The 27,047-nt window shown below is 45.8% G+C and overlaps 1 protein-coding gene across 4 annotated transcripts in view; it reads right to left on the bottom strand.

Moving 5' to 3' along the window:
- LOC144768719 (up-regulator of cell proliferation-like) overlaps positions 1 to 27,047 on the bottom strand; it is a 583,220-nt gene that overhangs the window by 500,908 nt on the left and 55,265 nt on the right. For all 4 annotated transcript variants that reach the window (XM_078652593.1, XM_078652591.1, XM_078652592.1 and 1 more), the window contains exon 2: positions 5,384 to 5,685. In XM_078652593.1, coding sequence (XP_078508719.1) covers positions 5,384 to 5,678 — 295 coding nt within the window. In that variant the 5' untranslated portion in view covers positions 5,679 to 5,685. The remainder of the gene's footprint in view (positions 1 to 5,383; positions 5,686 to 27,047) is intronic.

Genomic DNA, 27,047 nt, shown 5'->3' on the forward strand with positions numbered 1-27,047 from the left:
CAAACAACTCAGTAAAGCATAATGAGTTTATTAAGACAGGCTTCCTGATTGTATATCACCATCCTAATGAATGAATTTCTTGTTCCTGGACTTTCATTATGTGTTCTCTCTGTCCAATGACTTGTGAAGGTTAATTTAGGATTACTTTGCTTAGTAAATTGTGCATTAACAAATGCATGTAACTATACCTAGTTACAAATGGGTCAACTTGATTAAAATAAAACAAGAAAAATTGGTTTACAAATGTGTTCTCTCTGTTCAGATAGTACACTACCTTGCTTTCCATTTGATTGCAATGTGTTCTAACACTGTAGTGTGTACGGAGAGTCCGCAGTCCAGCTATGCTTATATCACAGCTGAATGGAGCAAGGGAAAGCAGAACGCTTATGTCAAATGTCAAAGGTTCTTATATAGCGCCTTTTCACCGCAAGGTCTCAAGGCGCTTGCTTTGGGAACCCGTCCTGGCTTTTCCCTGTGAGATAACCCGTACTGGGCATCCCCAAGGTGAAAGCCAGGACTCCCGTCGCGGGGGGCCGTAGTGGAGATTAAGCAAGCTATTGCCCAGAGTTGCAGAGTGTGAACCCGTCATTCGAGTAGGCACCGAAGTGAGAATTATCGAGTCCGTGGACATTTGGGCTCAAGACCCTGCCGCGTCGGGAATTGAAGCCTGGTCCCGGGTCCGACCTCTGCTTCAGGGTCTGCCTCCTCTAACCAGTGAGCCACACTTCTCCATGGTGTTGGAAGAGCTGGCTGTGCAGGAACTGAGGAAAGTTCGACAGTCTCATCAAAAAATGTGCAAAAAAGGACATCCTATGCCAGGATGGCTCCTTTTTTGTGAACTTTGCACGTAGACTGTCTACGACAAACTTGGACATGATGCCCCTGCTATTTCCCAGTGACTAGTCCATGAAGCCTTTGGACATGATGGAATGTGCATAGCAGGGTGAATATTCTGCTGGTAGTCTCGTATACTGAGGGCATTGTCATGACAGTTCATCACTGGCTGCATAACAAAACTGAAGCGAAAAACACTAAGAAGTACCTTCTGCTGCATGTAACAGGCTTGTGAACGTAGTGCCACTCTAACTCTTGGGGGAGCTGATGATTTACATCATGTGAGATGTTGGACACTAATCCATATAAACTGGGCAGCAGGCCATGTTTTCCACCCATACAGACCTTTTACCTTCCTGATAAGTTCACCAGAAGGAAACCATAGTATGAAAGGCTATGCAGAACTGGTTGCACATCAAGACACAAGTGATAACAAATACTCTGATTATTGCCTAGGGAGTAATGGAATGGGTTTGTGCATACTGAGCACTACTGCCTTCTGATACTGCCTTATCACAACAGATCTAAGGACTTGCTGTAAAGAAAATATGCAGACTACAACTCATACACAATAGGACTGAGGCTTATGACAGGTGGGGCTCCGGACAGTACCAGTGAAGGGCTATGACAGCCAGACCGGTTTGGGACAAAGTGGACTACAATTCCTTCAACGAGGAGGGCTTTGTGATCTTAATCTACAGCTTATTTCAACTAAGAACTTTTCATTTTTACATCGACATTAGCAAGCCATATTTATTTTTACTTAGAAAAGTGATTTTTTAAATACCTCTCTCATGAGGCAGATGCAGAACGTGCTGTGAAAAGCTCTCCAGCCTACTTCATGCAGAGAAAGGAACCCTTAAGAGCCAGCTGAATTATACCCTAGTAATTAGACTCGCCAACAAGGTAGGGAGTGATATAAAGCAATTTCATAATAATTGTTTAAATACAACTTTGCATTGGTACAAGGTGGGAAACTTCTCTGAAATTGAGGCATAAACAAGCATTTACAATGCAATGGTTCGGCAATATTATAGGTAGAGCTATTGGCATTGCTCATTATTATTTTTTTGTATCCCTAAATAAATGGCATTGTCATTTATATTGGCAATAGCTTAATTGCTTGCATATGCGAGACCTATTGCATTAGCAGAGAGAGAGTGAGGTAGTGAGATAGAGAGAGAGTGAGGTAGTGAGATAGAGAGAGAGAGTGAGGTAGTGAAATAGAGAGAGTGAGGTAGTGAGAGAGAGAGTGAGGTAGATAGAGAGTAAGGTAGTGAGAGACCGAGAGAGTGAGGTAGTGAAAGAGTGAGGTAATAAGGGAGAGGAATGTTCTGAGGTAGTGAGATAGAAACAGAGAGTGAGGTTGTGATGTAGTGAGATAGAGAGAGAGTGAGGTAGTGAAAGAGAGTGAAAGTGAGTTAGTGAGATAGAGAGAGTGAGGTAGTGAGATAGAGCGAGAGTGAGTTAGAGAGAGAGAGTGAAGTTGTGAGGTAGTGAGATAGAGAGTGAGGTAGTGAGAGAGTTCCACTTTGTGGGGCTCATCAAATATCGGTCACATTTTAAGATTCGCATTACTGTTCCATCCTGGATGATCCGTACCTTATAGCGAGTATTTCAGGCTCAAGATCCAGAAAGCGCCCCCCTCAAATGTCCGCCCTAAGATTGATGACCCCCTCGCACAACCCTGGAGGCAGATGCGGCCGAGCAGGGTGAAACCAGGGGGAGCGGGCCTAGGAGCAGGGAGAATAAACAGGGGGAGGGAGGGCCGTGCACGGAGAAAGGAGAGCGCGTGGAGAGGGAGAGATACGCGAGGGGGAAAAGAGGAGAGAAATGATGAGGGAAGTAAGGGCAAGGGCGAGGTGAAAGGCAGAAGAGAGGAGGGTGTGGCGCAACGGCCAGAGCTCGCGACTTTGGAGCTGGGGAACCAGCTCGGCGTCTGCACAACATATGTGATTCTGGACAAATCACTTAATCTCCAACTATCTACGGCGCTGAGAAGAGGCAGATGCGGCCGGGCAGGGTGGAACCAGGGGGTGCTGGCCTAGGAGCAGGGAGAATAAACAGGGGGAGGGAGGGCCGTGCAACGGAGAAAGGAGAGCGTGTGGAGAGAAAGATACACGAGGGGGAAAAGAGGAGAGAAATGATGAGGGAAGTAAGGGCATGTGCGAAAGGCAGAAGAGAGGAGGATGTGGTGCATCCCAATCACGTTGTTTTGATTAAGTTTGCCGTAGTGGTGGTTTCTCCGGCCTCTCCTGCCCTGCACAGGCAGCTGCTGCCTGCTGGGATAAGATACATCAATATTCCACTATGGCGGTTGCTAGTCGGGTACAAAATACAGACTTTAGGATCCTGTTTTTATTTCAATAGGACAGCTGATAATCGTGCATAGAACTCTAATTATAGGATTCCACATCCTATTTCTATTTCATCATGGCAGTTGCCAATCGGGCATACAACACCAACTAAAGGATCCCACGTCCTATCTCTACTTCAATCGCCACTCTAGCGGACCAGAAACGCGTCATGTAGCTAAGACGCGAGGGACCTTTAATAAAAACGGGGATGTTTCTCCTGCTGTTCGGAGATGCAATTTACAGGCCGGCTGTTCAGAATATGGCAAACTTGTGAATATAAAGGTTGGTGCAAAGAAATGGTTGTGCCATTTTACTTTATTTTACGGTCTGGGAGATGTATACCTAAACCATATGTCTGGTTAATGTACTCAATTCCTTACATGTATATCTTAATTGGGGATAGCCGGGATGCACAGAAAACAGCAACACGAGAGGGGACGGAAGGAGGGGGCAAGGGGGGGGGGGGACGGCCACAAGGACACAAGTACAACGAGGAACGGCTGTTTTGATTAAGTTTGCCGTAGTGGTGGTTTCTCCGGCCTCCCTGCCCTGCACTTTATGCCTTACCTCCGCCATAGTTGTCGCGCCGAGGGTCACATTGCGGGTCACCGGGAGAGCCGGGATGCACAGAAAACAGCAACACGAGAGGGGACGGAAGGAGGGGGCAAGGCTCGGACTGCCTACGCCTTCTGCACGGGTCTTCCAGCACCGCATCTCGTGCCGAGGGTCACATTGCGGGTCACCGGGAGAGCCGGGATGCACAGAAAACAGCAACACGAGAGGGGACAGAAGGAGGGGACAAGGGGGGACGGACACAAGGACGTGGAGAAGTGTGGCTCAGGGGTTAGAGGCGGCAGACCCGGAAGCTGAGATCGGTCCTGGACCAGGGTTCAATTCCCCGCCTCGGCGGGTCTTGGGCTAAAAATTCCACGGGCTCGATAATTCTCGCCCCGGTGCCTCCTCGACTCACGGGTTCACACTCTGCGACTCTGGGCAATAGCTTGCTTAATCTCCACAACGGCCCCTCGCGGCGGGATGCCTGACTTTCACCTTGTGGACACCCTGCCGGGGTTTCTCACAGGGGAATACCAGGACGGGTTCCCTAAGCAAGCGCCAGGATGACCTTTGGGTGACAGGTTTGCGCTATACAAGTACACCTACATTTACATTTACATTTACATTTACAAGCACAACGAGGAACAACGAGGAACGGCTCACCTTCACTGCGGGTGAAGAAAAAATGGCGGCAGCAAGCTTCCGGATTTTTTGGAATCGGGGGCGTGGTTTTGTGGTTCTGAGTGACAGACTACGTCACTGTCTAAAGAACAGCAAAACTTACGCCCCTGAATCCGAAAGAGACAGGGCTAAATTAGAGTGACGCATCTCTCCTCCAATGGCTGGCCTCCGTTTAGGAAGCCAGCCAATGGAGGAGAGACGGGGCAGGGAGGCGGGTTAAACCGCACTACTAAGAAACATTAAATCTCCGACCCCAGACTGCGCAAGCGCAGCCTTTAGGTCCTCGACCTAAAAAAGGATCAACATCAGGATTCCCCACGCAGGAGCAGGCCTGGAAAAAAACAACTTCAGGTCTGTAAATGTAAATTCGAGCCTGCGGTAAACTCTCTCTTTAAATAAAATGTATCACGATTTAGAGTTGAGTGCACTCATCTGCAGTACTGTGAACATCTGCAGAAAAGGTTCAACTAGTATAGCCAAGTTCGAAAATACAAAAACACAACATGCAGTAAAGAATCTTAAAATGGCTCCTGCAAAGGGAGACTAAACAATTAAATGTATTGGCTGCATAGAATAATGTATTATATGTTTGCGCTGAATACAGTTTTGTTAATGATACTGACATTTCCATAGTTGACTGCAGAAAATATCAAGCATTGTCAAACTCAACAGCTCTCGCCTTCTGGACCAACTAACGGTGCCTATGCGGTTTGTCGATTAAATAGAAGCAGTTTAAATACAAAAGCATGGCCCATCAAAGCTCGGATACATTTCGGAAAACTACGACTTGCTTGAAACTAGCAAATTCCTAGAGTTGAGACTGGTTAGAGCTTTGAAAATGCAACCGCTTTTGGAAGGAAAATAGTGGGCGGGGCAAACCTGGTTTCTGTTTCAGATGGTTTTATCTACCATGTGCTGCTCTATGGTGATACTATACATACAATGCCATCGCTCACCTTTTCCAGAATCCTCTAGTAGATGAACGAGGCCTGGGAAGGATCTGCCCATGGTTTTTAAGCTCTCCAGAAACGTATGGCATGTTGGTTCGCCTTTCTGCAGCATTGAGTTCAGCACTGCTCGAACTCTTTTCTCTGGATCAGATATTTCCTGCAGTCTGAAATATTCTTCCTGTGTGATGAGCAGCAGGCAGTCGAGCTCGTCCAGGACTACGTCAGTGTCACTCTTCAAGATTTCGGTGAGCTTTCGGCGTAACCTTCGAATAACTTCTGAGCGCATTCCAGTAGACGCCATTAAGGACCTATTGTTGAAGAAATCTAACAATTAGAATATTTTGGGGTTCACCTAAAAGTATAAAAAAGTCACTGACAAAAACAGCAGTCATTATTCATTCACTAATATAGATAGTTTTGTGTGCTCTCTCCTCAACAGGTAACCAGTGATTGATAACACCTATGTTCTAAGCATGAGGTAAACAACAACAGTCAAGAGAACGACACAACTTTGTGCACAAACAGATTTAGAGATAAGTGCATCAATTGAATCACGTCATGTGAGTGGAACTGAAATCAGCCCCAGCCTTTCTGGTTCGCACCTTTAAACTTCTATGTCTCAAAAAGTGGCACACGTTAACCTAGGAGATCCCTCAGGTAAACACCACTTAAGTAGAGTTTCAAACTATGGACTCCACAATGTGTCTTACCCTAACTCTACCATTTGTCGTCTTATTTGTAGTAACTATAATCAGATCTTGGGTAGGTTGCCTGGTGCCAGCATGTTGAGCATAAGCAGTTCTTTCCTAATCCATACTAGTGTTCAATCAAGGATATGATATAATGTACTTATAAGAACCCCTTTCAGACGGACACGGGGCACGCAGAAGTTACTGGGTCCAACTGCAGTGGTGGTTGAGGCCTTTGACTCCTGATGTTCCAGGGCCCAACATACTATGGATTCTGACCAACCGGGCCAAGTACCCCTTCTACACTTGGCTCTCAGTGGTAGCTGTGGACAAGCAGTCAAAGGATCCCTCAGGATGGAGGTGGGATGGGTGGAGTCGGATACAGGTTAGTGAACACAACTCAAAGCTCAAAATGTTGACAGTAGTATCAAATTCTGATTTACATAATAAAAAAATAAGTATTTAATTTCTAACTGTACACGTTCAAAGACAAGTTCCGACATTTATAGACAACGCATTTTCCATTTGAAGTCGTGGCTTTAGTGTTTCACTGAAAAATCCCAGTCCCACCCGCTCCTCGCAATGTGGCTGGGGTTATTTCCCCATTCACTGATGCCAGCATCCAGGGAATGTTCACTAGTAGGTCTAAACTCAAGAGTCCACTCAGACTCTTAGGAAATAGTCAAAAGTGTCTAGGCGCCGCAGTACTCTCAGCAGAGCGTCCCCCAGGGCCTGGTAGGCCCATTACCAGTCTTACCCGCAGCAGCAGAGAGAAAGCGTGCATCATCTCGGCAGGTGCTCCGTCTGTAAGCATTCAAAAGGCTCCGGTCTTGCTCAGTGATTAGACTACACGAGGGAGGCGCAGCAGAACTCTGCAAGCACAAGTGCTCCTCTGAGCCTAAAAGGTAATATCTTCCTCAGCTATCGGAGGTGTTCTAAGGGGGTGGGGGTTTGATTCTAATGCTCCTGATCTGGGTCCCAGTGATGTGGCTATGTGTCCATGTGGTAAGGTCAGGTGCAGTCCTTGATGCTCCTAATGACCTACAGGTCATCACGGCTTCACAGTTCTAAGGTTTCGGCCCAATCCCCACAGAACAATCATTTCTGGCAGCTCAGCCTGGCATATGGGGTTGCCAGACCACTACCACCCTAGGCGCTGTCCCTAACCGCAGGGCAGAATGTACCACAACTGGCCCTCCTGGCATACAGGGTGAGCGCTAAGGTCCCACACAGGCCTCCGCCTTGGTTATCAGGCAGTAACTTCCACAGGTACAAAAGGGGGTGGCCGCCATAAGTGTGGCAGGGTATGCTCAGACGTGAGTCCCTTGCTCACTTTGCCACTGGATTCAAGCAAGCCGGGCTGAAGACAGCTGTAATGCCAGAAACCGGTCCTCGGAAGCTTGTTTCCGGTCCAGGGAAGGCATGGCTTGGCAGTTCAGGCTGGACTGTTCCCATGAGGCACAGGGTCAGACTGATTTGCATATAGCCATGTCTGAACTGGGGTGGCAGAGTGGGCTAAAGAACGGTGATGGATTAAACCCAGATCTTTTGACTGGGTGTGAGTGTTTGATTGGTTCAGATGCTCCGTCCATCACCACCCCCTTTAGTAACTTCCACAGGGACACCTCCTGGCACACGTGGGACACCACCATGGTGCCAGAACGGCTGTGCTCTCACAGCACAGCACACTTTGGACAGCTACCTTCACAGCGGCCCCTCCTGACAAACGGGGTCTCCGCTAAGATCCTGTGCAAGAATTGCAGGAGGCGGCCCATGCCATGGCACGCTGTAAGGCTCGGGGCTTGGACATGCTTCCAGTGGAGTACTACCCATGTTTTCTGGACTGCTGCTGCCCCACCTCCTGGGGACTCTTCAAGAGTTCAGGCACAACAGGTTGCTACTGCACTCTATACGGAAGGCCTAGATTGTCATGCTCCCGAAACCTGGTAAGAAGCAGCAGACTTAACTTCAGATAAGCTCCTGTCCATGCTGGGAGTCGAAACTAAGGTCCTGACAAAAGCCCTGGCAATGAGATTAGGTAGGGTGGTGCCCCATTTGGTGCATGAGGACCAGTGCAGTTTTATGCCTGGTAGAGGAACGTAGATGAACCTGCAGAGGCTGTCTCATGTGTTACACTTGGTGGCAGACAAGGATCTGAAGGCTGTGGTGGTGGCGTTGGATATTGAAAAAGCCTTAAATAGTTTTAGCTGGCACTATCTTTGGTAGGTACTGCGGAGGATGGGGCTGGGTCCAGTATTTCTGTTATGGTTGTGGTTGCTCTACACGAAACCTGTGGCATGTGTCTGGACCAGGGATGTGGTATCAGAGTGTTTGTTCATTGAACGGGGTCAGAGACATAGGTGTCCCCTATTGCCGTTACTTGGCAATGGAAACTCTTGGAGGTTTGGCTGTGGCGTGACATGGCTCGGAAGGGGTGATGTAGTGGAAGGGTGCACCCCGGTTGTTTCCCTATACGCGGATGATGTGTTGATTCAGGTTCTTCACCTGGAGCGATCGGTGAGTGCGTTGTTGGAGATCATTGGTCACCTGTCAGAAGTCGTGCTTTTCCTTCTAGCCGGGCTGGTAGGATTGGACAGTAGTGTTCTCCCAGTGACGGGGCTTCAGTGGGAGTGTGGTCATTTCCGGTACCTAGGGCATATAGGTGGCCCATACCTCGGAGGCCAATTACGGCCTAAACATGGGTAGGGTTCTTGAGAACCTGGAGGCATCTACCAGTTTTTAGAACCGCCTGCCTTTATCTGTGGTGGGTAGAGTAGTCCTGAGCAAGATGGTATTGCTACAGCGCTGCCTGTATGTCCTACAGAACGCTCTACAGTATATGACGAGAACCACCTTCACCCGGCTAAGCAGCCTTCTAGTGACTCTGGTGTGGGCCAGTGAAAGGAGTAGATTGAAGTTGGAAGTGCTCAAGTTGGACACTGATCTCAGGAGACTGGGTCTGCCAGACCTGCGGATGTATTATTTTGCTGGACTATTACAATACGCAGCGCAGTGATGCACGGAAGACCAGAATGGGGAAGAGGTAGTGTTGGCAGTCAAGGGTACGAGGGTGGGCCTCCCTGGGGGCCTGATTCAGGGGGCAAGAGTCCCAGAAGATTGCCCTTTTTGGTGTCAGACAGGTGGCGGTGTCTGGGAACAGGCACTCACACACTTGCTATGTAGAGCCCCATACGCCAGGTTCTTTCCCCTAAAGTGGTTGACATTGTGGTAAATAAATAATTAATTACCGGTTCTATTTTTGACTGGATACAATATAAACAGATAGCTCAATAAATAAGAGTCAAGATACGAGGTAGCTGGAGTATACAGGCTTTAATCAAGCATAAAGGACTGGAACAGGACAGCCTGTACGGGAATGGGATGGCAGGGGCCCGGCAGCTGCCGGGGCAGGATCTGGGAATGGCTAGCAAACTTTAATAACAGTGCACGATATATATAGTTAAACAAAATACATTGCATTCAATACAGTAGGCGTAGCAGTAGGCGGAGTTTGTAGCAGTCGCGAAAGATAAGGCATAAAGTGGGTGTAACAAGAGGTGTGTACAGGGCGTATACATAGACATGTGATACAAACGTAACAGAATATGTCATAAACGGGGTGGAAACATGGAGGGGGCTACCTGAGCAGCTGGGACCTCTAACCTAGTGGTGCGCGCAAACTGACAATGACGTGTTACTAGGGAGAACTGGGGCTATGACTTCTGCGCTAGAAGAGGAGACTAAAGTCTGGAGTGTCAGAGCGACATGTACCTAAAGCCTATCTGGTATCTGGTGTTTAGAGAACATGTTGATAGAATCCAAAAGTTATCAGGGCAAAGGCTAACAGACATTAAGACTGGTGCATGCATAATTCTACATGTAGTGTGTGCGCGAGGAATATTCTATGAATATTAATACAGTATTTCTCTTACATGGAGACATAAAGGCTAGACCATGACGGAAACTATTGATGCGATTCAGTAGCTTAGGAATGCAGAGAAGGAGGGTTGGACTGATAACTAGAAACATAACATATTCTTGGCAGACTGGGAGGCAGAGCCAGGCCGAGCCGGGCACTGCGTGGCAAGAAGTAAGCTAAGGGTCAGGGATGCAGGTGGGGGCTGTATCGCTCCTCGGAGAGGGTTCAGGAAACAGGAGCTGAATCTGAGTCCGGGCCCTTTTGAGGCCTAGAAACGGGGATAATTCAATGAATTAACGTGCACACTGTAAAACGTGGCAACGTAGGATTACATAGGCCTAATATTCGTTGCTTTCACGAAGACTGGAAACTGGCATACTAGAGATGGACACAACTGTAATTGCATCTTTAATAGATCAGAAGGGAATACATGCATATCGATCATGCACATATAGCATAAGATGGGGAACACGTAGGCACATACAACATGGCAAAATTTACTTTTCCACATTCCCTCCTTGTGCCCTACGTTTCCATCAGGAAACATCTATATTCATGATACCATCTATCATTTCATATAGCATCATTTGCTCGTCTCGAATTGTCTTGGAACGGGACTTAGGACTAGGAATACAAGAGGTAGCGCACATGCCGCAAATCGCAGGGCCACATTGTATACAGAGGCAGCAACTGAAAATGATCATTACTGCGATACCTAGAAATGACAATACTTTCCATCCCCAGGCGGATATGATACTCCAGAGCCAACCGGACCATGTCCAGGTGCCTGGATTCTGGTGTAACTGATGGGCAATTTTATGAAGTCTGGTTATAGCTGAATAAACAGACGGCGCGTTATTAGGAATGAAAATGCAGCAACTAGATCCGATGACTCTACATGCTCCTCCTCTATCGGCCAATATGACGTCAAGAACGAGACGATTTTGGAGCACGACAAATCTCATAGCAGATTGCTCTTCGGTTAAGTTACCTAGAGCAGAAGTAGTCTCATTCACTACTGCTTCAAGGGTTCTGGTTAACCTACGTATTAACTTACTATTCTGGACAGGTCCTATAAAGAAGAAAAAACCTTTATTGAAATCTGTATATTGTTCTAGAGCAGTTTCAGTTTGATCGACAATTGGGGACTCGATCGCCCTTCTATGTCTGACGTGTACTAGATGTGTGTTTCTGTGATAATCAGATGGGGCTAGAAAAACTGGTGGCAGTAGGAAGGCAATGTAACAGGTTCCATCCCAATCGAGGGGCAGACAAACATATGCGGTCTGACCACAAACAAAATAAGAATGACGTGAGGCTTTGAAAATAGATTTCCCACTGTCACTATACTCGACAGTAGTAATACAATCACTATGTCCTACATGTGCGGAACCATTATTTCGGACACATAATTCGCCTTTTACTGGTAGTACTGAAATAGCAGGTAAGTCTGGAGTAGTATCAGACTGAACATTCAGGACCATAAAATTCGAAGAATAATTACCTAAATTATAAACTTCATTTTCTAGATCTAACCCTGTTCTATGGGAGAGACCTTGCTTGTCTGGAAAACATGTTCTATTCAGAAGGGACATATCATTTGAAGATGACGTTAACGTGGACCATGCTCCACACGAACCATTATGTGAAAACGGATAAGGAAAAAGTGGCAGAACTCCCTTCGGTGTCTGGAAAGGGGGGAGTCGACCACACACCCAACAATTAGTGGCATTGCTGGTCTGGTGTGAATAGTGTAACATTCGGATGAATGTATTATTTCTCATAGCAAGACGATAGGATAACTCATGAGGAGGCAGATCACTAAATGTGTGCTCTACTGTGGCATTAGAAAACTTATTTACATGAGAAATTGGAAAACATAAATGCAATGCATAACTTGTGCAGGTAACCATCAAACTTAGAAACAATAGAAAACTTAGAAAAACGATACATCGGATAGAGTTTTGACTAACTCTCTCACTATGGGGGTCTATCTCATACATGTCAGATACCTGTCTAACCGTTTCACCCGAGGGGGACTTAGACAATTAAACTGGCTGACTTATTTTACTAGACCGGAGTTTTAACTTATACTCCTGCTGCGGAGTTTTCTCTAACAGAGGAACTTTCAGTTCGGGATTCAAATCAATGTCTGGTTTAGAGTCTGGCTTCAGGCAGTCTTTAGAAATGGAACAGTCTTTAGAAATGTCCTTTATAAACGTCTTTTTCCGGACTCCATGGAATTTCTTGATATGCGACAGATGGACCCATCCCTTGCGGCCTTCCAACTTCACGGCCGTGCGGGTGGTCAGGAGGACTAGTCGTGGCTCCTTCCAACGGGGCTCCAGCGGACTTGAACGATCAAAGTTCCTTACGAGAACAAGGTCTCCTGGAATGACCTCGTGCGGTTTCACTTCAGTATTGTCTGGAAATGCAGCGGCAACCTGCGAACGACAAGAGTGTAGGGCAGACATCAAGGAAGCTAGGTAATCTGTCAACATATTACTGGAAACATCTGTAATACTGCGGGGTCTAGGTGTACCCCACATATTTGGGGGACGGCCGAATACGACCTCATAAGGGGACAGACCTGATCTGGAATGTGCAACCATGCGCATGAAGAATAAAGCAACTGGCAGGGCAACTAGCCAGTCTACACCTTTTTCTTTACATGTCTTGGCAATACGGATTTTCAAGGTCTGATTATGTCTCTCTACGAGACCGGCTGCTTCAGGATGGCGTACACAATGGAACTTCCACTGGTACCCTAACAAAAGGGAAACATGTTTCATTAGCTTGGATGAGAATGGCTGGCCGTTATCAGAATACACGACCCTAGGGAGTCCATAACGGGGGAAGAATTCACGAACCAACTGCTTGGCAGTGGTCGCTGCTGTGTAATCATGAAACCTCTCTCCTGCCAGAGTACTCCGAAGTCGTGTACAACTCCGAATGCGTAACGTGAATCTGTATATATGTTCACTTTCAGGTTCTTGGCACGTATGCAGGCTTGGGTCAGAGCAACTAGCTCTGCTGCTTGAGCAGACAGGGTGTCAATACGGTGTGTTTCAATAACTTCTGTATCAGTAGTCACTGCATACGCGGCTACTAGTTCTCCTGTACTAGTTCTCATACATGAACCGTCCACATAAAGTGTCAGGTCGGGATTAGGTAATGCAATGTCTGTCAGGTCTTGTCTTGGCTTTGTCATAGTGTTAACAACTTCCACACAGTCATGTGTGGCAGGATTTGAAGTAACTGACGGTAATAGTGTAGCAGGATTTAAAACGTTGCAGCGTCTGATTTCTATGTGTGGCTGGAACAGTGTCAGTTCATAACCTGTTAAACGTGCAATGGTCAAGTGCTGTGTCTGTGTTCGGTTTAAAAGAACTTCCACGGAATGTGGAACTTGTATTGTCAGGGAGTGTCCTAATACTATGGAATCACTTTGTCTGATAGCTAGAGCTGTAGCTGCAACTGACTTGAGGCACGCAGGCAGAGCCTGGGCTACTGGATCTAGTGTGCTCGAAAAATAAGCACAGGGCTTGTACTGTCCGGCTTGATCTTGTGTGAGAACAGATAATGCAGTACCATTACGTTCTGTGACAAAAAGTGTAAAAGGCTTACTGTAGTTCGGTGTTGCTAGAACAGGTGCTTGGCATAAAGCTTTCTTTAATTCATTAAAACTAAGTGTATGTTCAGATGTCCAAGGGAGGACAGTCGATACGGCTGCCTCCTGTGTCGTTAACTGTATCAGTGGCTTGGCTAGAAATGCATACTGAGGAATCCATTGTCTGCAGTAAGAAGTGAGGCCGATAAAAGCACGTACCTCCTTTTGTGTCTTGGGCTGTGGAAGACTCGCTATTAACTGGATACGGTCTGGTGTCAACTGCCTACCCCACTTGGACAGTAAGTGGCCTAAGTAGATCACTTGCTGGACACAGAACTGAAGCTTCGAAGGGGACACCTTGTGCCCCATCTCGGCTAGGAAATACAGAACTGTAAGTGACGCTCGCTCGCAGTCACGTTCAGAACGGGCTGTGATCAGTAGATCATCGACATACTGGAGCAGGGCAGTGTCAGCTGGCATGTGAATATTGTCTAGTTGTCTTTTAAGTGCTTGACTGTAAATACTAGGACTTTCTGTGAAACCTTGAGGAGCTCGTGTGAATTTATAGCTCCTTCCATTTAAACAAAAACCGAAAAGGTACTGGCTGTCTGGATGAATGGGAACACTGAAAAATGCATTCTTGAGGTCGATTACAGTAAAAAATGTAGCTTCAGAATCAATAGCTGTTAATAGGGATGAAATATCTGGGACTACTGGATACTGGGGTATGATACATTTATTAAGTTCTCGAAGGTCAATCACTAACCGATATACTGGAGGTGCATTTGGATCAGTACGTTTCATGACTGGAATGATAGGAGAATTACATACATTGGAGTCAGTTTCTACAACCACTCCTTGAGCAATGAGCTCATCAATAATTTTGGATAAGGGTGCTACAGCCTCAGGTGGCAATCTGTACTGTCTGATTCGTGGCAGGACTATACCTTGCTTGAGGGTCACACGATGGGGTGTGATTTGCATAAAACCTACATCAGTTGGACCTTGCGCCCATAAATGCTGCGGTACATTTGACAATCTTGGATCAAAATCACGTAATACATAGTGACCTTTAAAGTCCCTTAAAAACAATCGGATTCCTTCTGGGGAACAGCAAATAACTGCACCTAATTCTTTCAATGTTTTAATGCCCAACAAATTTTCTGGACATGATTTCGTAAGTAACAAATCAGTAGTTCGGGACAATGGACCAACTTCTAGAGTAACTGGCTTTGATATCTCGTTTACAATAGGCTTTCCTGAAAATCCAAGGGAAACATTTCTAGAGCCTGAGAGCGGAGCCCCTGGAACCTCGTCATGACTGATAGTAGTCCTACTTGCCCCTGTATCAATCAGAAACTTTCTGTCTTTCCCTAATACTTGACTGTGTACATAGGGACCCTCTTGATCTACAGGTATCTCGATGAGAGGCAAGCCTACCTCCCTCTCTAGGCTGTTTCATGAATATGGTTGATACTCTGGATACTCTGTCTGGGCATACTGGTACATCTGCTGTGTAACATGCTGTGTTGCAGCGATAGGCTGCGGTGCTGGAGCTGTCTGTTGTGCATTCTGTGGTGGCTGAGAAGTCTGCGAAACTTGTTCTTGTCTAGGCGGACGTGGTCTTTCTTTAGTCTTACCAGTGGCTATGTTATGTTTCAGAACTGCACACTCGTTTATAAAATGACCTGGCTGTTTACAATAATTGCATGTCCCTTTAACGGGAGCTGTAGGATGACTGGCTTGATTCGGACCCCTCTTCTGACTGTCTTGTGGAACAGATTGTGCAACTAGTACTTTCATTTTCGTGTCTTTCATACGTCTTCTTTCGTGTTCTTGCTCTTCCCTGATTCTGTTCTGGTGATACTGGAGCATCTGTAACATTTGTGACGGGGTACTAGCTTGCCAACTACTTTCGACTTTCAAAACTCGATTTTTAACTTGTGGGCTTGAATTCTCGACTAGTTTGGTAACAAAAAGATGAGGGTATGACTCGCTACCTGTCTTTAAACCACTGTTGATAATGAAACATTTTTCAAATCTAGAATAAAAATCACTAGTGTCTTCATCATGTTTGTTTACATGCTGAGATTGCATCCCAATCTTCCTTTTTCGTGGCTAATAATCTTGGCAAAACCTGAATCAATAACTTGGGCAATTCTTTACATTTATCCCCAAGACCGGTACCTGGTACTCGTATTTTATCTTCAGCTTCTAGAGCTGTCCAATCAATCTTTTTCTCTCCCACCTCCCATTCTTTTTCCTTGAGTTTTTCATATACCCCTGCGGGCAACAGGACCTTTAACATTTTAATGACATCTGGATACGTGTATTCTCCCATACTGAGCATGTCTTTTAATTCTCGATGGAACCCTGCTGGATCTTTGTCGTGACAGGGAATTCATTTCTTCATCTCTAAGAGTTCCATCTTTGTGATAGGGGTGTAAACAAATACTCGTTGCATTTCACCACCCGCTGCCCTAACTGGGTGTACTTCTCGTAACGGATGCTGTCTATCTATGTAAAATGATTTACTTTCTGGAGGTGAGACATGACCAAAATGCGGATTCAGAAACGTTCTATATTTGTGGCGCTGTTCTAGAATAACACTAATTAAATCAGTACCTAAACCTTTCCATTTATACTGGAGTAACTCGTTCAGAACATCATGTAACGGACCTGGATCAGAATGCTGACCCTCATACAGTGTGATGAGGTGCTGGATCATATACATACCCACCAGTCGCTGCTCGGCTGGGGGCAGTTTCAGAAACATTTGTGCCACTATTTCGTCTGGAAAAGTGGTAGAATCAGTAGCCCATCGGACTGCTGATCGGGCTAGTTCTTGTTCATGCATGGTACTAAGTTCACTATCACCGATTCGTGATTTCAGAATGTGATCGGTACTTGTTCAAGAGAACCATGTTCTGGTGCTGGAAGATGAAAAACTTTCTTGTGTTCTAGGCGTGAATGTCGGTCTGGAAGTCTAGATCTACCTACATACGCTATTCTGGCGGTATTCTCGTCTTCTACTTCTTCAGTATCAGTGTTGTCTTCTTTCTCGCTTACTTGTGCTGCTTTACGATTGTCGTGTAACCTTATTATTTCCTTACGAATTTTCTTGTACATACTCTCTATACTACTGAGTGTCTTGTGTCTACCCTCGGCTATATTATCACTCCACCTTGTCAGAACTTTCATTTCGGTCGGATCTTTAGTCGGACAATCTTGTTCCCTTATTAAACAATTGATTAAAAATTTTAATAGCATGAGCTGAGTCTCAGCTTTCCTTAGAGACATGATTTCGCCAATACTTTCTGGATCGTCCCCTGTACGGATGAAACGATATATTCTGTCTAGATCTTCTTTCATATTCGGTAGGGTGTCCAAATACTCGGTCACCCGTCCTACGCGCAATGAATATATAACCATATTATCATCGCCTGGGACTGGATCATAACGGCATTCGGTAAGAGCTCGCTTGATATCTGCAACGGACTGATATTTGGGCGTACGCTGTAACGCACGTTCATGTAACTCGACTAACGTTACACCTTTGTGTGGCGGCGGGGTACCAGGAGGACCTCCCCCCGCGGCCCCTAAACTGGAATCGTCGACTGATACTCTTCGTGCTGGCAGAGTGACCGATGTAGCGGGAACTTGTACTATGGGCTGGACCGGGGGTACCGTAACAGGTGCTGTAACAGGTGCCCCGGTGGCTGGAAGAACAGGAATTACATTATTTACAGGAGCTGGCGGAACAGGATTTGCATATTCTGGGACTGTGTCGTCCAAATAGGACGAGAGAAAAATATCAGCTGCGGTCGGTTTGTGACGTAGCTTAATCGGAACTAATGGCGGCGGAAAATTACATGGTGCTTCCGGGGTTGCTTTTGGGAAGCCCTCAGCAAGAAGAGGATACATACCCTTAATGAGGGCATTTCTCTGTCTGTCTGACTGTTCGGCTTTAACTCGTTCACCTACTTCGATTAATTCCCTTTCTTGGGCTCTTTCTGAGGATTCTCTACTTAACTCAGACTTTCTGATTTCTTTCTCTGTTCTTTTGTGAGATTCTTTGCGCCATAACTCGATGGCATCTTTCTGGGACTGTCTGGATTTCTTTTTCCATAATGCTTCTTCTACTCGCATGATGCACTCGGCATCCCACGTACCTGATACAGGCCATCTATATTTCTCTTCTAATTCCTTGGTGTACTCTACCCATAAATCTAGATATAATATGGCACTTATGCCATGCTTATGATACATAAAATGACCTGGACTGTCCCTAGGCGGGACAGGAACTGCTTCCTCGAGCAGACCTTTTCTAGTTTTTAACTGACTTAACTTCGAGAACAGAGGCATAACTAGGCTAGAGTCTGGACACAAATACAATACACAATAAACACAATAATAACTTGAAAACGAATCATCCATACCACGACATTGAAAACACATGGAATAACATTTAAAATAACAGTTCGGACAGAATATTACCTGAAATACTGAGAACAGAACACATGAATTTCTCGAGAACAGAACTGACTAGAATTACTAGATGCACTGCTGAAACAGTACGAAACTTACCGGTCCCATAAAGAGACACGTCAGGACCCGCATCCACCTAAGTGGACACTTCGTGTTGGATCTGTGTACCCAAACCCACGGACCAGAGACAAATTAATTGACCCTGTCTAGATACTACCCCAGCAACGGTACTCACCGGGCAGCAAGAACGGAAGGCCTCGGACTGGACTGGACTGCTACGACGACGGACGGACGAACTTCGGACTTTAGTTACAGGTGGGCCTCCGGATACCTCGGACCTTGGACTCTCGGCTTGGGCTCTGGTCGGGACTCGCCGCGTTCCTCCACCGCCTCGTCTGGATGCTGGACCGCAACCTCCGTCTCCTCCGTGGGCCTGAGGGATACTTGAAGCAGAAATATCTGCACGTGCACGGTATGGTTCCGTCACGGCTGCAGAGTATCAGGGGGCCTGCGTGGCTTCTCCGGCGCGTGGGGAAAGGGCAAGTCCCTGTTCGGGCGCCATTATGTGGTAAAAAAATAATTAATTACCGGTTCTATTTTTGACTGGATACAATATAAACAGATAGCTCAATAAGTAAGAGTCAAGATACGAGGTAGCTGGAGTATACAGGCTTTAATCAAGCATAAAGGACTGGAACAGGACAGCCTGTACGGGAATGGGATGGCAGGGGCCCGGCAGCTGCCGGGGCAGGATCTGGGAATGGCTAGCAAACTTTAATAACAGTGCACGATATATATAGTTAAACAAAATACATTGCATTCAATACAGTAGGCGTAGCAGTAGGCGGAGTTTGTAGCAGTCGCGAAAGATAAGGCATAAAGTGGGTGTAACAAGAGGTGTGTACAGGGCGTATACATAGACATGTGATACAAACGTAACAGAATATGTCATAAACGGGGCGGAAACATGGAGGGGGCTACCTGAGCAGCTGGGACCTCTAACCTAGTGGTGCGCGCAAACTGACAATGACGTGTTACTAGGGAGAACTGGGGCTATGACTTCTGCGCTAGAAGAGGAGACTAAAGTCTGGAGTGTCAGAGCGACATGTACCTAAAGCCTATCTGGTATCTGGTGTTTAGAGAACATGTTGATAGAATCCAAAAGTTATCAGGGCAAAGGCTAACAGACATTAAGACTGGTGCATGCATAATTCTACATGTAGTGTGTGTGCGAGGAATATTCTATGAATATTAATACAGTATTTCTCTTACATGGAGACATAAAGGCTAGACCATGACGGAAACTATTGATGCGATTCAGTAGCTTAGGAATGCAGAGAAGGAGGGTTGGACTGATAACTAGAAACATAACATATTCTTGGCAGACTGGGAGGCAGAGCCAGGCCGAGCCGGGCACTGCGTGGCAAGAAGTAAGCTAAGGGTCAGGGATGCAGGTGGGGGCTGTATCGCTCCTCGGAGAGGGTTCAGGAAACTGGAGCTGAATCTGAGTCCGGGCCCTTTTGAGGCCTAGAAACGGGGATAATTCAATGAATTAACGTGCACACTGTAAAACGTGGCAACGTAGGATTACATAGGCCTAATATTCGTTGCTTTCACGAAGACTGGAAACTGGCATACTAGAGATGGACACAACTGTAATTGCATCTTTAATCGATCAGAAGGGAATACATGCATATCGATCATGCACATATAGCATAAGATTGGGAACACGTAGGCACATACAACATGGCAAAATTTACTTTTCCACAACATGCTTCCAACAGATAGAGTCCGTGAGAACCTTATGCAGTGGTACGATAGGGGCTGCACCACAGCTGGTGGTCTGTACCTCAATTGTGCCTTTATCACACTGGAGGAGGCACAGGAATTCTTTCAATTGCGACTAGGCCTAGTTTCTGCAGTACGCCAAGGTGTCTTGCGCGGCGCGCGAGATTTGGATTGATTTCCCTGCGGAGCCAGTGGATTTGCAGATGATGAGGCTGTTGCTGGACCAGAGTTCCTCCAAGAGCCTGATTTCCCATGTCTGTAAGGCTCTTACGATTGACCGCAGGATTGAAATGGCGGATGTCAATGACAGGTGGCTGGATGACTTGCATGCACCCGGATCAGCGAGGTGGCCAGCAACGCCCGGTTCCCTTTTATTATTTGCACCGCACCTATTTGACACCTCAGCGCTTGCATAGGTTTAATGCAGCTCAGTCTGCTGCCTGTCCTAGATATGTGGTATTAGGAAGAGATATTAGAAGAGCTGCGGGAGAACACACATGTCTGGGTGGAGGCATCGATTGAACATTGCCTGTTGGGAATGCTACTGACCCCAAAGCGCGGGACCAGGATGAAACCCAGGTTCGCACTGTTGGGTTTGGTGTTGGCTAAACGATGCCTCACCATCCATTGGATATGACCTAGTCCACCTGTGACACAGGTGGTTGACGGATCTACATGAGTGAGGGGTGGGCAGGGAGATGAGTTTACGATTGGTACGCACAGACGAGAATGCGGAGAGAGACCTGGAAATGTGGGGTGATATGTTGGAACTATTGCTGGCTAAGGGGACGGCGCCCACAGCCTCTCCTGAGAACACCGGGGACAGGCTCAATGGAGTCCGCAGCAGAAACATAGGAATAGTCACCCAGAGTTCTGGACTGTGTGTCTGCGCATGTGTATCAGGGCTCGAAAAATTCACTCGACCGCTCGCATTTGCGAGTCAGATTAATTCCGGACCAGCTATTTTTAAGTCCTATTCTTCCTTTCTGGCGAGTAGGAATACAAACTGACACTTGACCTCTGCCTCTGAAAGCGGAGGAAATGTGACAAGATAGCAAAATTTAAAGGCATCTTTATTGCTCACAAAGTACATGAGCAATAAAAATGCTTTAAAATCTTGTTAACTTGTCAAATTTGCTCAGCTTTCAGAGTCAGAGGTCAAGTGTATTTCAGTTAGGTCGAGGAGATTTTGTAGGTTACTAGACCTGCAGGTCTAGTGCATTTTTAATGATTTTTCGAGCCCTGTGTATGCTCTGGGTGGATTGAGGTGCGGGCGAGGAGGTTTGGACCCCTGGCATTCCTTGCATCAGTCTTCTCCCCCTCCTCCTTACAGCCTTGTGCTTATCCCCCTTTTTGTTCCCCCTCCTCCCTCTAGGAGACAGTTTGAGGGTCCCGAGTGTCAGTACAACTATGGGTGTATGCTGCTGTTGATTTAGTAATGTTGGATTTTTTTTCCTTTAAGATTTTTGATCAGGTGGAAAATGCAGGCATGATCTAGCTTGTTGCTAAGCTGATATAGACTAGGAAATGTGCAGTTATGCATCGGACCTGATGAGGTTACTGTGCTGGGACCTCAGCCCTAACTAAGAAATATTGCTTCAACTTGTTCATTTTAAATGGGGGCGTTGCTGGACTCGGATGTATTACTGTTTATGACACCAACATGTGTACCGCAACGTCTTGATATGTGATATACCACAATAAAAACAAGTTAAAAAAAATTGATCACACCCAGACTTCCATGCTGGCCCCTGCTGGCATATGGGATCGCCACAACAGCTTTGCTATCACCAAATGGCACACCTTCCATAGCTATCTTTACAGCAGACCTCTGCTGGCATACGGGGGTTGCTAACTGGAATCTGCATATGGCCAACAACACAATTGGTGCAGCAGCGGTCTCCTGACACCTCACATGAGTCCACTCAACAGGGCTACCCCCTGGACCTCATTCCGTCGAAAGCTATCCTCTTCCTCGCAGGGCACACTGGTCTTGGTAAGCAGGTAGGCTTACATTGCCTTGTGTGACGCAATAGCGACACAAGCCTTAGTATAGGTGGGCCCAAGTCTTCAACTCACGGAATTAGCTATTCTGTTAAAAATGCCGGTTGTTGTTGCTGTGAGAAGGGGGGGGGGGACTTCAAACCCCAGCATTTCCTGCGTCCAGAGTGCCGCCAACGTGCCCTACAGTCCGCAACTAGAGACGTTCAAAAGGGGCCAGGGCCTCCTGCAGCGCTGGAGACCACTGCTGTTGCCGTGAAAAGGGAGAACTTCAAACCCCAGCATTTCGTTCACAACCCTCAGAGCCAGAAGAGGGTGGGCCACCCCTCTAACCTTTGTGCCCTGAGGACTTACTGGTGGTGGGGACCCCTTTGGACGTCATCCTGCAGAGCCCTTCATTGAACGATTGGTGGAAGACTGTGGGTAAGAGAAAGCAAACTATGCCTGGGTGAGGTGGAGGGGCTGCCATAACGACTCTTGACACATTTCTGGCGTGGCCGGCAAATGTCTTGTCGAATGAAATCGCCTTGACAGAAAGGAGAATTTAATTGGAATTAATTATTCTTCCACAGAGCCCAGTATCCCTTAGTGGTACCTTGCCAACAGATGACCAAAGCGAGATTGCGCATATTCTGACAGTAGCTATCGATTTGTCAGAGGGTCCGGGGTCAACCAAGTGGATGGTACCTTTATGCTGGAACCCCCAGGGGGAGCCACGCAGGACTTAAAAAAGCAGGCAGAATCAGTTGTCCGAGATCTAGATAATGCGGCCCTGAGCTAAAGTTACATCTAGTCCCTATTATTGCACAGTTGGGAAAGATGGAAGCCTTGTTTTGTCAGTCTAATGAGCTTCATCCCTGCCAGGTAACCAGGGGACAGATCAAGTGGGGATAAAGGAAGGGCTGGGACATACTCAGCAGGGTGGATTAGGACCTGCAGTTCCAGCAACCAGCAATGGTCCGCTAGTCAGTAGTGACCAGCAATTAGCGCGTAGGGGGGGGGGATTTACAGTCAGACTCAGGGCATAACAAGCAACCCTTTGGTAGTACAGGTCCACGAGGGAGTCTGAGATCCTCAAGAAATAACAGGGAGGAGGGAGATGGCCTGTGTGCAGCCTCGCAAAGACCATTAGTGGCCGACTGAACATTGCCCGGACAAACCAGGGGGCTGATTTGCAGGGTATAAAATCCTCTAACCAGTTGGAAGAGAGAACTGATGTTTTAAATCTACCCCCCCCCCCCCCGAGTCAGCCTCTTTAGTGGCTGTTTTGGTGGGTGTGCCACCAGTTAAGCAGGGTTCTAAGGAGACAACAACAGACCTGGTACACAAGGTGACCCATAGGTTGGACAGATCGCTGGTAAAGGGGCTTCTCATAGCCCCTCATGTCATCATGGCCAGAAGAGTGAGATGGGTTGGGCAAGCCACAAAAAAAGATAGGGGGGTGATTGTATTGTGGTTAATTTGACTTACCCGTCGCACACAAGAGCTACGATCTGGAGTCAGCTTAGGCAACATGCAAATACAGGAATTTAGGTTATCCCGCTCTCCTTTTTCTATCCCGACGGGGTCCAACACCAAGGATTATGGGGTAATTCTTCTAGTCTGACTCAGGGAAAGTCGTTACAAGGGACAAAAATTTGTCCAAATATGAATACGCCCATTTCCCTCAAAAAAAGATTTGCCCCACTGAGGGACATAGATAGTATTGACTGACTATTAGCCCCAAGTGGCGTCATGGCCAACACAGGGGGCCCTCTGTTATCTAGTATGGCAAATGAGACTCTGCCACATTCTGTTCCCGCTGAGTTAGGTCCCTCTGAGTTAGGTCCCCCTCTATCTGTAAATTCTTGTCCTGGAATATCGCAGGGTTAAAGGCAAAAAAGGATGACGAGAAGTGGTTAGAAATAAAATTTCGGCAGTGTTGTCTCACTGCAAGAAATCTGGGACACGTTCGATTCTTTTGTTCTGGGTGGCTTTGCCGCTTTTTCTAAGGCTGCATCGCCTTCCGCCACAGGACGAGCAAAGGGAGGTCTGCTTATTTTAATATCGCTTAAACTGTCTTGCACTATTAGGAGTGTATTTAGCCCATCCCCTCATCTGTTAGCAGTTGAACTAACTTTCCCCAAGAGCCCCAACATGGTGGTCATTAATTTCTATAACTCCTTTTGCAACATTGTCGATAGTGAGCATATTGCTGCCCTTGGAAACTTGTTAGAGCACGTTGTGTTAGGTTTCATATAGGTACCCTACTATAGGCCCGGGTGACATCATAACCTTTCATCTACATTAGTTCTCCTACATTACACTATAACAAACCTTTTAAGGGCTGAACCTTTTACCTAGTTTTATACTGGGTGCAGAAGAAGGGTTTTTCCCAAACAATAGAGTACTATAACTTCACCAGTAGACTCATATCAGTATGAATGAATATTCATAAGGTTCTTGGAAACCAGGCAAGGGCTACACCACCTTCCTCCCCAAATCTACGTATATAGTTCATCTCATACATCATCCTCATACCCAACAATGACTGATACACAAGACAAGGGACAAAGGAGCCCTAAGTTACTTTCTGTATAAATATAGCACCTCTTGCTAGCTTTAGGCAGAGGGAACTGGAGACTTCCAGGCCGACACACTGACCAGAGGCTCCTGCATGCAGACGCTCCAGCTGACAGTGGTCTGAACATCCCTTGCGGGGTGTCCAACACGATACCAAGGAGGGCTCCTACATTCACAATGCAGGTAATGGAGTTCGACTAAATCCTAGAGGGATTCTTGGCTTCACACCTACTCACAATACTAGGTACACTTAGGTACATCTAGATAGGCATCATAGGAGTATACACACTTTTATCCTGCATGTTATATTCATGTATCTATTCATGCTTAAGATGATAATATAGTTTATCCTTTTATATTCATAATACTGCTGATCAATTCAAGTTTATTTTATTTTTATGATTTTGGAACTCAAAAGAGATCCACATAAAAAGAGAAAAAAAGATGAAGCATACATTCTCAAACAGCAAAATAGGATTTCTAAATACACTAAATATTATAAAACATCAGAAAATCAATATTAATAATCATGACATCCATATAAAGTTTTAATACATATCTAAAAAACACTTTAAAAAGTTAAAAATCCTATGACATAACATTTCATTTGGTGGTTTATAGATGGCGTCTATTAATGCAGAGGCAGAAAAAATGGATAATTGTAGACAGATTGGCCTCATCCATTTACGTCGATATAATAGTAGAGCGGGACAGATAAAGAGCACATGGGTAACATCCTGGATGGAATTATTACATAAATTACAGACTGGAGAGGAACCGTACCATTTAGATAATACATTATTGAACTCTGCCTCAATAATAGCCAAAAACGGCGCACTCCATGGGGGAGGTTCCAAGTAATATAAGATTGTACTTTATTTATCACACAAGAGTCAATAGCTGGATGATTGCCTCTCTTTAGAATACGGGCTTCACTGTACATAGTGAAACTTAATTTCCAGGTGGCCTGTTTCAAAAGGGCCTTTAATTGATACGGTGATAAAATAAAACGTACAGATTCGTCCAATTAAAGCAAGTCAACTGCAATTCTAAATTTTTTAACAAGTAATGATTGCTCATTTAAGGTTCCTAATAATTCTTTCCGAATAAAAGATCTTAATGTGCCAGGATCACCCTTTACAAGGCTTATAACCCATCGCACTATCCCTGCAAGACCCTGTACCCAACTACTTCGCAAACCAAATTCCAACCTGAGTACGGCTACAGGACAAGCAGAGTTAACTGAGGCTAGGTTCCGTAAAATTTTACCTTCTGTTGTATTTAGACAGCCCCATTTTCCTGAGTCAATTAGTTCAATACCATACAACAGGGAAGCGGGAATTTTAGCACGAAATACCTCTAATAGGAGTGCAAAGTGTCTTCTTCCTGTGGATCTATAGAGGGAAGCTAGACTTTTCCCCCGTGTAATTGCTTTGCGGATATTGTTTTCTACATGAGCTTTATCACTTAAATTTCCGCACACCGTTTTTCCCAGGAAGACATATGATTTTACCAGTTCCAATTTTTGTCCACCTACAGACCAAACAAAATTCCCATACCTCAACTTTTTCCTTCCATGCATACACATTACTTTACTTTTAGATACATTTATCTTTAGGTAGTGGGCCTCTGCATATTCATGTAATACCTGCAGACGACTATTTAATCCCCTCGGTGTCAGATCCAATATTAATATGTCGTCAGCATAAAGTAAACAGACAATCGATTTTCCTCCCAGTAATGGAGCGATACCTTCACTTAAAGACAGAGCATAAGGGAGGTCAGATATATATAAGAATAATAATAGAGGGGCCAATAAACATCCTTGTTTTAAGCAGTTTATTGTAGGGATAGCTTGGGAGAGACCTCTTTCCCCTCCCATCAAGACTCTACACCAAGTATCAGTATGGAGAGCACGGACTAACTCCAGGAGGATGGCCGGCATGCCAAGGTCCGACAGTTTTCTCCACAGCAAGAGACGATCTACTTTATCGAATCTTGTGGAGAAGTCTATAAATGCTGTGTACACTTTTCCTCCTCTAACTTTAACATATTTTTCATTTATTACCTGCTGATCATATATCTCTTATACTGTCTAGTGGTTGTTACAACTCATATATTCTACAAGAGAATAACAACTGTTCATTAAATACTTATTGAAACGCTCTACCTGTTAATTCTTTGTATCTCTGAGAACTAATCAGTAAGCACAAGTGATTGAGCGAAAAGTAGTACACTGTTTCCACGATCTTGAGGGATCAGGGTTGTCACATTCTGAGGTTGCCAAAAACTATTTTCTCCCCGATAAGAGGATACAGTAGTGGCACTGTGAGCTAGCTATATTTGCAAACAGGCTAACATTTGTGGTGGGGGTGTTCAGAGGTAATCTGCCACTAAACCTGCAGTGTATGTTATCCAAACACGCAGGTCCTGCAAGGGTACTATAGAAACTAAACAACATGGCACCACCAACGTTGGTTAGGCACTAATTTAACAGTAGAATCTGTGTAGTTCAGTCGTGCTAAATCTCAGAGACCCCTACTCACATATTCCAGAGTCGTTTGGAGTGAGAAGGTACAAACTCCACCACAGCGAAGTAGGCTAAAAATCCTA

Source organism: Lissotriton helveticus, chromosome 7, assembly GCF_964261635.1.
Source record: "Lissotriton helveticus chromosome 7, aLisHel1.1, whole genome shotgun sequence".
In the NCBI taxonomy this organism is placed as follows: Eukaryota; Metazoa; Chordata; class Amphibia; order Caudata; family Salamandridae; genus Lissotriton; species Lissotriton helveticus.